This window comes from Haliotis rufescens, unplaced genomic scaffold (assembly GCF_023055435.1).
Source record: "Haliotis rufescens isolate VD_foot unplaced genomic scaffold, xgHalRufe1.0.p SCAF_40, whole genome shotgun sequence".
NCBI classification, from domain to species: Eukaryota; Metazoa; Mollusca; class Gastropoda; order Lepetellida; family Haliotidae; genus Haliotis; species Haliotis rufescens.
In genome coordinates, this window is record NW_025964113.1 from 4,010,707 (window position 1) to 4,022,815 (window position 12,109).

At 37.2% G+C, this 12,109-nt stretch overlaps 1 protein-coding gene across 3 annotated transcripts in view; it reads left to right on the forward strand.

Moving 5' to 3' along the window:
- Positions 1–12,109, forward strand: part of LOC124139000 (ankyrin repeat and fibronectin type-III domain-containing protein 1-like) — a 217,989-nt gene that overhangs the window by 108,932 nt on the left and 96,948 nt on the right. For all 3 annotated transcript variants that reach the window (XM_046505949.2, XM_046505965.2, XM_046505958.2), the window contains one exon: positions 10,629–10,798. In XM_046505949.2, coding sequence (XP_046361905.1) covers positions 10,629–10,798 — 170 coding nt within the window. The remainder of the gene's footprint in view (positions 1–10,628; positions 10,799–12,109) is intronic.

Below are 12,109 nucleotides of genomic sequence, written 5' to 3' on the forward strand. Positions count from 1 at the left end.
ATAGCATACAAAAATACCATTCAGACTATTTCTAGAGTGAAAATACTTTATAAATAGCTGTATGACGTCAAGCATCTTGGTTGGAGTTCCTGGAATAAATGATATATATGACACTTCATGCCTGTGATGATCTGGTATCATAGCAGGAGACGGCTGCTGGGATAGAACTATTACTTATTTCACGACTAATTGATTTGCGATCATGTAAAGGTTACTGTCTGCACTCCCTAATGGAGCAGAATTGCCACTGTTATGAGCGGTTCTGTGGATGCTAGCACTTGATCATAGCACACAGCATTTGATTATCTGCTGGCATCCAAGTCTGACAGCAAAGCGTGATGAGATCTTTATTGCCTTACATGTTATTGTTCTGACAGATTATTTTCAGATATACTGTAAGAATCATCACCTCCATCTAAATCTCAGTGCAAAGTTAGGAATTCACCAATGTCTTTTCCGTATTTTGAGTTAAAATCTAATGTTACATTGTCCTCATTTCTGCCATTTATACTATACAACAACAATTAGGGATTTTAAATATTTTTGTTAATGTTTTTTTTAAAATTGTGTACTCAGTCTTGACTACAAAAAAAATCCCTGAACATACTCATGATCTCTAACTTTTTTTGTTCAGTATATAGCAACAGTATTGCACTTCACCAGCAGAAATATTTTGTTATGAGAACTGTTGTGAACTTTATACTAATGTTTTTGTTCAAATTGGTAAAATCGATCCTGTTTGTAATTCATAGAATGTAAACAGATGATTTTCTTTGAAATGTAATATGCCTGTAGTGGTCTTGATGATCGATTTCCAAGGATGTCAAACAAGGTGACAGTTAAACCAGATATTTGATCAGGCAAACACAATATTTATGATGGTAATAAAACTGAGATTGCCGTGGTAAGGTAACATAAAGTAGTAAAGTAGTATCGGTGCCTGTTCGGAGCAGTATATGGATGTAGAATTAAGCCCCACCCTGTCACATGGGGTCGAACTATTTTTAAGTGACACAGAAAGGTCTCTTAACATCATTCGTAAGTCCTACTGACCTATTTGTAAAATATTTTATGTGAGTGAGTGCGGATTAGGAGTGTAAGCCATGACAGTTTTATCAGTTTTATTTTAGTGTGTAAACATGATGTGGGATGAAAGCCCAAAGTGATGTATGGTTAATAATATGTATGATATTAATGTATATTTGTTTAACACTTTATACATGGCCTAAAGCATGCTCCTTGTGAAATATATCATAAGTTGTTGAAATGAATTTAACTTACCGACATGTATTGATATGATATTGAAAAAGAATTAAAACAAATTCAAAATTGATAAAAAACAGCTGTTCAATTGTGCTTAAGTTAACTTGTGGTATGTCAAGTGAGTTTCATTGACTCGGAAAAAGCGTGTGGATTTTTGCTTTGAAGAGGGGTATAAGGGATTTATTTTGCCTCTCAGAAATCCATCAGAGAAATTTATTCCCCTCCAAGGCGGGATACACAGTATTTTATCAAGATCACGTGGACCAATCAGATCTTATCATTCTGACATGGAGGTATGATAAAGTATTTGATCAAGATCACATGGACCAATCAGATCTCATCATTTTGACATGGAGGTTTGATGGCTCAAATTATGCTCTTCGCTCCCTCGAGAACAATAATCAAGCTGCCTGTCTGTCTGTTTCATTCACATACAGTGCCGTGCCAGTTATATTCGTACGATCCCAAATGGCCGCTGTTTGTTAACATATCGACTCGCTTTTACAGAGCGTCATTTATTAATGAAAAAATTATATACATACCTCAAAACTTGGTAAGATGCCCTTTCATAGTCAGAACTTTAGATATCCGGCGTGGAATAGATTCATAAAGGCCACGAATAAAGTTTAGCTCAATGTCCTGCCAAGCCATATGGATCGCTTCAAACAGCTGATTGTCGTCCTGAAATATTTAGTTATTGTCAGGAAAATTTCTACAAATTGCTGGCCAAAAATTATTGTCCACAATTTCTATGTATTTCTGGGCATTGATGTTACCATTTACACGCATCAAAGTCCCTACACCATGATAACTGATACTCCCCCACACCATCAAACTCAACTTCCTGGTTCGAGGGGGGTCGATCGGCTTCGTTTTCCTTTCTCCAAATGTATACACGATTATTATTTCCAATAACCACCTGACTCTCATCAGTAGAGAAAAACATTTTTCCAAAAATCATTGACAGTTTTTTTCCTCATACTCCGACAACACAAGACACGTTTTCTTCTGTTCACCCCCCTAACAACCTTTTTTTTTTCGTGATGCGCCTGTAGAATCCTTCTCGATGTAATGCCCTTTGAATTGTTCTTTTCGAGACAGGTTGGTCTCTCACCGAATTGAAATTACCAGTGATGTCCTTCAAAGGTCTCTGTCTATTATTTTTAACGAATCTGAACAGCGCGGTGCGATCTCTGTCTGACAACTTTTTTTGTCTAGCTTGTCTCGGGATGTTTTCTACCGAACCCGTTTGCTGAACTTTAGCAAAAATACTACCCAAAGTAGACTTGGGAACCCCCAACAGGTCAGTAATCGCTTGATAACTTTTCCCCTCTTCTTTTAACTTTAACGCTATTCTTTTCACATCACTACTCAATTCCTTAGATTTTCTCCCCATGTTTTCACTGATTATCGTAGGTTTTGATCAAAACAGCAGACGACACTTTGAAAGGACATCACGTGACGGTCACGTGATCAAAGTCACGTCATGTCAAATTTAACATGGTTCCGAGCATTATTGACGCTACGCAAAACATTTTTGTAAAATTTTCGATGGTTATAAACCGTTATGGATCTTACGAATATAACGGGCATGGCACTGTAGTTATATTTTTCAGCTGGATACCCATTTTGAATGAAGTCACATGCCTTGCTTGATCATTAATAGTGTAGCGATTTAAAAAATATGTCTGTCAACAAGTTTAAACTTTTGAGTAAAACAACAAATTCTAAACATTTCCCATATATCATAACTCAGTATAGTTCTGTATTGAAGAAAATGACCATTGCTGAAGTATGCTACCTTGGAGAATGGTATGGTAAATAAACCATGCGTGAAGCAATTACATGTAGATCTTATTGATCACCTGTCATTAATTCATATTGATTTGTAGCACTCTACTGACTACAAATTATTATCATGACCTTAACTAATGCAAGGTCAGCTATTTTATCTCCGATGTCAGTACAGTATGAACTCTGGTTGTTGCACCCATCTAAGCTTTCTTGATTCGTAAAGGGATCATTGGAGTGAGTTTAATTGCCTGATCACCCCACTCTGCTGCCTCTCCGACACACAGACCCAATAACGTTTTCCTGACTACTACCATACACATGACTTGCTGCACTGGTTTACTCCATACATCAGATTACAGGGCCAGTTCTTGACAGATTGGATGTGATTGGTTTTCCTATTAACCTGTTAACTGTCCATAGGACTTTGAAGCTATATGTTAATTGAGATGCCTTGTCTGGGTGTGTGTTGTAAAGAGGTCACTGTTTAATATCACAGCCTACATGGAATGTTTGTGTTAGGCGTTTAATAGCTCACCTTAACAAAGCAGAGGCTAAGTGGTTTGTTTCGCTTGATGTCTTCATTAGTGTTTATTGAGGTTTGTGTTCATTGTTAGATTCACAAGTTTAGATGATAATTTATTGCAGGATTGGATTTTGATATGGCAATAGACATAAATAACTTTTCACTTTATTTGTCTTGTATTCTTCAAGAAGTCTAGAGGGGTTTGTTGGTTGTTGTTGTTGTGTTAGGGGAGGTTGGGTAGCCTAGTGGATAAAGCATTGGCTCAACACACAGATACCCGGGTTCGATTCCTGACATGGGTACAATGTGTGAAACCCATTTCTGGTGTCCCCAGCCATGATATTGCTGGAATATTGCTAAAAGCTGCGTAAAACCATACTCACTCACTCATTGTTGGTTGTTGTTGTGTTTGGGGTGGTGGGGTATTTTTCTGTAAAACTATACTCACCTTAAGAACGCTTAAGGTGAGAAGATTTTTACAGAAAGATATTGCTCTGCTTTTGGACATTGCTGAAAAAAATCTTTACTAGTGTCAACACTTATTTATTGACAAATTTTGTTATTGTTGTCAAAGCATGGTCTCAGTGGAAAATAAATAATCATTTGTCTTGATACAATGAATAAACTCCCAGCTCCTCCATTCAAGCACTTAAGAACAGGTGGATTACTACATGCCTACTCTGTTATCCTAGCAGTTTGTTGACATGACAGATCATTGGTTAATGGGCACATGAGCACAAATACAGTAATTGATACAATGTTACACATCCATGTTAAGCTAGGCATGCCGATAATTGCTGTACAGGTGGACTGATCTGATATAACCCAAGCCTAAAGTAATCCTGAGACTATGTCTACGTCCTTGCTGGAATGTGAAGGGTTTGTTGCCTTGTCCACTCACCTGAAATACTACCTCTAATAATGTCAGGTGGTTGAAATCCTTGTGTAAATATGCCATCAGCGAAAACAAAAGATTTTGAGTGCTGATTGTTCTGAATGATGCACCTGAGAATTACAACCATAATCTTGACCTTCTATCAAAGTACTGCTGTGATAAACTTAGTTAACGTTATCAGACCGCAGTTAATTTATGGTTTTATGAAACACTTGTTGGCTGTTTTTATTACAGAAGTCATTTTGGATCAACAAACAGTCACATGGGTAAAACAGGACATCCTGCTGAAAGCCTCTAGTGCTTAATATCATGTGGCCGAACAGATCTTTTCCAAATTCAGCTTTTCCCTACTCTCTTTCATATCAGTCTACTAATGCGGTGTTAAAGGAGAGGAGGGTTTATTTATATGTATTTGTATACTAACATACAGAAATAGACTCCATGAGAGAAGTTCAACAAGTCAACAGCTTATTTTGGACTAGTGGTTTATGTAACATTGAGAGCACTCAGGTAGTGTTTTCAGAGTTTCACCAGTCATGTGACAAGCGGACAAGTTCTCAAACTGTAGGAGTCAGTGGGAATGTATTGTTGGAAGAGATCCCCAAAATGCATCACAGCATTCTGGTCTTGATGTGTCTGTGGAATTGTTCCTGGAGATCTAGGCAACACTCAAGTAGGAGTTCAAGTGGCTTACTTTGATTGAGGCATGGTTGAATTGCACATTACCTTTTAGAATGGTTTGGAAGTGCTCATCGCAGGTGTTTCATCAGTGGAACCGAATTTAGATCAACACACCAAAATTGACTCTTTGATCTAAACAGCTCTGGTAGAACTGCGATTGCATTGGAGTGGAAGGACACAATGTTGGTGTTTAAGTTTCATTGATGAGTTAATTCTAACTGGAAACTGTTTCCATTGAAGATTTAGAACTTTTGAAATTTTCAGGTGCATTAACTGTTGGAAGTGTGTGTTGTTTTCAATGGATCGGATCTCCCTGAGGAGGTTTTAGTTATTCCTCGTAATATTCACGGACAAATGGATGAATCTGATGAAAGTCATTGACTTGTGGAATCATTAGATTATGCCAAAAAGATTCTGTGTGCGGATTTAGAATTAATATCATATGTTTTCATAAGGATTTATTAAAAACTTCAATTATTTTATCATTCATACCACAGTGATGGATTTATGTGTATTAATAGCAATTCTATTCTTGTGTCAATAATTATTTTGTATGAATTTTCCATTCATGTCTTTGAACATGACACAGCTGAATGAGATTAGAGTGTAGTATTAGTACTTGCTTGAACCAGTAATTAGAAAGTGTTCACAGAGTGAATGAAATATGATAATAGACTGGCCTCAGATATACTACAAGGTGGTTATGGCAGATATTCAGGTTGATCAATATGGGATGTATTTGCCTACACTCTGTCCACATTGTTGACGGCTATGCCATAGATGAGAGATAAAGCAACCATATTAACAGCGTGACTGGTACACTTACATAGTTTACTCTCCATTATTAGAATACTTCCGACAGTGACTAATGTGTTACTTCATTTCTGTCTTTGTTGATGTCTATTCAATGTAAGCTTTGGTTTCGGTGTATTTGAATTTACTTACATGCTATTTGCTTTTCTCCGTCTCATTTCAACGTGAGATGTTGTTGACGTTATGTTGTTAACACTGAAAGGCAGTCTAACCTCACCACAATATATGACTACCTTGTCATGGATATGACCATCTTGTGATGAATATGATCTTCAGGTTTTGTATACCCAGAAACCTGGCATAAATTCATTAACTTTAAATATTAGTCTTCACTGATGTAGTATACTGTGTTGATATGAACTATTTCCTGAAATACGGTCAGAGAGTACAGTTTTGTGAGTGGGCATGACAAACATTGCCTTTATGTTGCCTTTAAAGAAGTGCCTGGAACTATTGTGCAATACTGATGAATATATTATCTTATGTGACAAGATATGTCCACTCTGCAATAAGGAAACTGAGCGCACAAACAGTTAAAAAACAAGCCTCTGGGATCATTATTGTTGTCTCTGGATTAACTGTGGATTAAGGATGAAGGATACACTTGGAAGTATATGTAAATCATTTTGAATTTACTGTAGTGGTAGTGATTGGAGAGAACTATGAATTAACTGTGGATTAAGGATTATGGAGACACTCAGAAGTATGTGTTAAGTCATTGTGTTGACAGTGAGTGGAGAAAACTGTGGATATGGATCATTTGTTTGGTGTCTTCTTGGTTTGTGATCTTGAATGAATTTTAAATTGTGGCATTAATCAGTATTCAATTGAAGAAGATATTGAATGGGTTTGTTTTGTGTGAGATCCTCTGAGATACCTATGTGTGATCAACTGTAAGATGGTTCTGTGCATGTACCAGTAAGTTAATATTGACACCATCAGACATCTTCTAGACATCTGTGTTCAATCTAATGGTGTTTGTGAGCTTTAGCATTCTAGATGTGTCACACAGTCCAGACTGTGTGAATGTTGTGCTCATCACATATGTCAAAAAAGTAATTCACACTATCTTGCGTTTTGATACAGATCTAGGAGAGATAGAACTTTGGCTGCAGACTTGCAGATTTAACACATTTTTTAATGTATTGTTAAGGATTGTCACCTTTCAAAAACTCATAGGTTTATATGAGAAATATTTATCATTTATTTCTGTATGAACATACAGATCTTTTATCTGTCAAATTTATCACATTTGGATACATATAAATACTTGTTTAAATAGTGAAAAAACTTCATGCATATTTAATACATCCCATCAGCTACCATAAGTGTTTAGACAGGCTTTGAGTACTGCTGCATAAGCCTTATGTAACCTTAGATTAGAGGGCACCATTGGAATTTCAGGATTAGCCTTGAGCTTGCAATCATCAGCCTCGAGTTAACATGAAACATTTGATGCCTAAAGCTCTCACATTTGTATGGAGCAAATACTATTTCCTTATGACTTTAGAAACTTGAAGATAGTTTTTGTTTGAGTTAGACTTAATAGATAGTTATATGGAGGGTAGCAGAGTTGCTTCACTTTCATATCAACTGGACGAGGTGGGAATGAGTGCAAACCAGAGAAACTGCAATGTTTTTTATGACTATCTATTATTGACCCCTAAGACTGACTAATATGTCAGTTGTGATTCAATTTGTATTGACAGTCTGCAGGAAAGTATGATAACGTACATTAACCCCTGAGTCATATGCATGGTGGTTTTCTGAACTTCTGTAATCAACTGAAGAGTTAAATGTGTGAATTCTGATGCAAAATAGATGGAGGAAGCTGTTTTTGATAATTATTTAGATAATTTTAATCAATGTTTTTAAATACATTTTCAGTTACCTATTGTCTTAAATGCAAGGCCAGGTGCTTTTATGTAATATATCAGAAACCAAATCTGATGTCAGTCTTTGAATTGTCATTGTTATACATAAAATGTTTTGACATCTGTGGTGCTCTTTGAAGGAGAATGTGTTGGAAACATTTGAACTTGTTAAGGATTTTTATTACAAGTTAATGCATTGCATTTGCTGTAGCCATTATGCCTTCCTACAGTGGAGGTGTCTTCAGTTGGACCAAGGCTCATGTCAGGTGTGAAGTGTTCTAAACATTACGTGTTTCAAGGGACCCAACTTCATCTATCATGTGCTGACACAGACATTATTATAGACTTTTATCTTTTCTTGTGAAGTGAAGGATAAATTTCAGCAGGTCTGTACTAACCCTAATGCTATTCCCAGGGTGTCTGTACATGTCATTGTGATTGGGAAAATATTGAAGTTTCAAGTCAAATTCACCACTGGCCAGTTGAGGGCATAGCAGGCCGCTAAGGCCCTCATTTTCCTGTGATGAGAACATTACCTATATCATGAAATTGCTCCCTACGGACCTATTGTGAACAATGGCGGAAGACACTCGCTCACCTATGACATCCATGAATCTGATAGACTTTTTCCGGGCCTCTCTCCGGAGACACAGAAGGTAATGTTTCCACCAATGCACATCCTATTAAACGGGAACTGTGGGAAATATTGTTTATTGATGCTGATTGAGTGTCAGACGGGATTTATTCATGGCAGTTACAGTTGTCAAAACTACTACCAGCCCAGCAGCTTCAATTATGGAATCCTTTTTTTTTGTGCCTCACAGGATCTGTCTGCTGAAGCCGAGATGGAAAGGAGATGCTAAATCTACATGGTTTCTTGGCACCATGCAGAGGCGATCATAGTTGTATTTGGAAATGTTTTTGTTGACATTGTTTTTATCATGGGGTGTTAGAGTGGAAATAGTATTCCCTCACTACAATTCAGGGTTTGATGACAAAGTGTGAAGATATTTCATGATGTCCCCACACTGTGGTGTGGCTGGAATTTGGGTAAAGGCTGTAGAAAACCATACACACTCACTCATTCACTTCAGTGTCTGTAATGTTAGTTCTTCCTGAGGCAAGGGTGTAAACTGACTACAAAAGTGCAGTTTCCACCCTTCCTGGACTTACCTGGAATTCCGTGGCTTGATCGTAGTGCAACCAGTGCACCATCTCTTCTATGTCCTGTTTATTGACCAATCAGATTCTACCTCTCACATCACTCGCATTTGCTTCAAACAAAATGGCATCACCCAGTCAAAAATATTGTAATAAAATGGGCCTTACCTTGTGAGGAGCATCAAATCATTTGAACACCTTGATTAAAAACATGAAATGATTTGCCAAATATCCTTTGGCGGTACACATGCTTTGCAAATCCTGCAGTTGATTGTAATCAGCATGTTGCAATCCATGTTGTTTACGAACGTGATGTCTAGTTCATTGGGAGATTTTGATTGGACTGTGAATAGTCAGTCAAGCCAAAATGTAACTCCAGAATTCCAGCCCAGTGGAAACAAGACTTTTACAGTCAGTTAACTCCCTTGCCTCGGAAAGATGCATGTAACTTGTTTAATTGCTACAGTATGATCACAATAAGTCCCCAGCAACAAGGCAACTTCAGTGTTGAAGAGTCTTATAAATGATTTGAGGTAATTGTGATTTGGGGGTGATGAACATTGTGATAGATGCACGGCTGACAATACTTCTGAAAGGACAGTATAGTGCATGTTTGTCAGTTGAACATCATTTACCAGTGCCATATGTCGTGAGTGAGATTAGTTCAACATCAATTTGAACAGTATTTTGGCCAATCACCATGTCGACTTAGTGTTGGTGAGAAGGCCCAAATGAAAGGGACCATAGACCTGAACCACTGTAGTAAAACCCACAAGCTCTACTATGGTACTGACTTACTGACAATCTTGATCAGGGTAAGTCTGGGAAAATCAGCAGACTCTGGCACAGCCATGGGACACAACTCTGCACAACAAGTTGTGGTGTAGTAGATCACTCTGCCCTTGTAGTCTTGCCATGCCAATGTATGTATATTCACATTTGTGTAGTCTCTTCGTCTTTGAAGATTGTTGGACATTGTTGAACATCAACAAGACTTGATATCTGAATTATTTTACTTCACATTTTACAATTCAATTTTGAATTTGAACAACAAAAACAATTGGTCAAACATTAACATATGAATTCTATATATATACATATATATATGCATAACACAATAAGAGGAACCTTCTTGACACATGCATTTGTAAACCTTAAATGATAAGTCTTTGATTCAACAATTGCAGTTTTAAGAAAATAATGCAATATTCAGAATCACAATTTCTTGACCAACTTCTATTTTATTACAACTGGAGCAACATTTCCTCTTTGTAATTAAGAAGTTAATCAGCCATACTCTCTTGTCATGGGGCGGGCTGGTAGCCTAGTAGTTAAAGTGTTTGCCTGTCAAGCCAAAGACCCAGGTTCGATTCCCGACATGGGTACAATTTGTGAAGCCCATTTCTGGTGTCCCCTGCCGTGATATTGCTGGAATATTGCTAAAAGCGGCATAAAACCATGCTCACTCACTCACTCACTCTCTTGTCATGAGCACAACCAACTGCTAAATGCCACACAAAGACACAGTTATATATTGTTCAACATGTTCAAAGTGAATCATATTACATAATGAAAGTAAGTCATGCTAGTCAATCCTTCTTAATACTTCATTTTCTATTTGCAGTAAAAAGGAACTCCATCGGTCTAAGACTCTACCAGTGATTGATGTTAGTCACATCCTAAAAGTCACCTCCAGCAACAGTCTCAAGGTCACAGACAACACAACCAGCAGGAAGTTCTCAGCACCAGGGGAGATAACGGAAACATGCAGTCGAGATGATTCTAACAGTTCTGGTAGGTCACATCTTTCAGTCACCCTGTGTTAAAAAACATGTAAAATTGACATTAGGCCAGACCAATATATTCATTGTTTACAGACCTAGGTGCCGATGTACAAAGCGATCTCAGTACAAAGGTGATAGATTTATGACAGTCATAGCGCTACGGTTGTTTTGTATATAAAGTCACCAGTCTGTCAGATTTTAGCGATATAAATATAATCTGTCAAGGGAAATAATCATAAGACATTTTTTGAAAATATGTGTGTCACAGGTAAAATATGATGAGGGTAATAGGCTCAAATCATTAATAAATGTAGTCATTGATCTTTTTGTTTCAAAACATGATTTTTATTCCCCTGCCTGAAGTATTTGGGTTTACAAGAATCTGTAAAACAAGTCATTTAAGTTAACCTGGTCTTAAATAGCCGTAGCTGGAAACTAGTTGTAAAAATATTTCATCTCTTCATCTATTTATCCTGCAATTTACTGGGGTTTTCTCAATACCTGTGCACTATTGAAAAATGGCCACAAACCTTAAGATCAAGTAGCAGCTGAATATAGACAGTACTTGACAGGGTGGACACATGGAGGTTTGCTCTCATGAACATGAAGGTCGATCAGTGTCGTTGCACCCTGAGGACTTTGATTATTGGATGTAACCACCAGTTTGCTGGCTGTGGTCAGAATTGCACTCCATGGTCATATTTGATTGTTACAAAAGAACAACTCTGCTATCCCTATGAGATTGAATTCAACATCCATCTATGGAGCCAATTATGTATCTGAACCAGACCTTACTTTGTGGGCTTCACAGAAGCATTACCAGGTATATTTATTGCCAGACTTGTTCTGACTGTCTAGAAGTGGAAGGCTGAAGAAAAACAGTCTAACCTGACTTAAATAATTAGACATTTCTGGCCAGTCCTTGCCTTTAAAGACATAAGGGCCAACAATTTGAATTTTTGTGAGGGGGACTGAAATAGTTTTTAAAAAGATATTCTGTTAGTAGTGGAAAAACATAATTTTTTCTCCAGTTTTACAAAGAAACTGGACATGTTGGATGTTCTGAAAGAGTGTGTTGTTTGGCTCAGTGTGTTGTTTCAGCGGTATTAAGTCTAATTTTTGCTGACTGAAAAAATATTCTGTAAATGTGATTGGTCGTTACAGTTATACTTGACAGCTACTTCTCAGAAACACACCCGACTGTCAAAACAACTATATATTTGTTTGTTATCAAGGCCAGTCAACCCTTTTACAGTAATAAAACTAGGTGTGAAGCTATAATACAACTCAGACTGTTGTCCTGAGATTATAAGATCTCCAA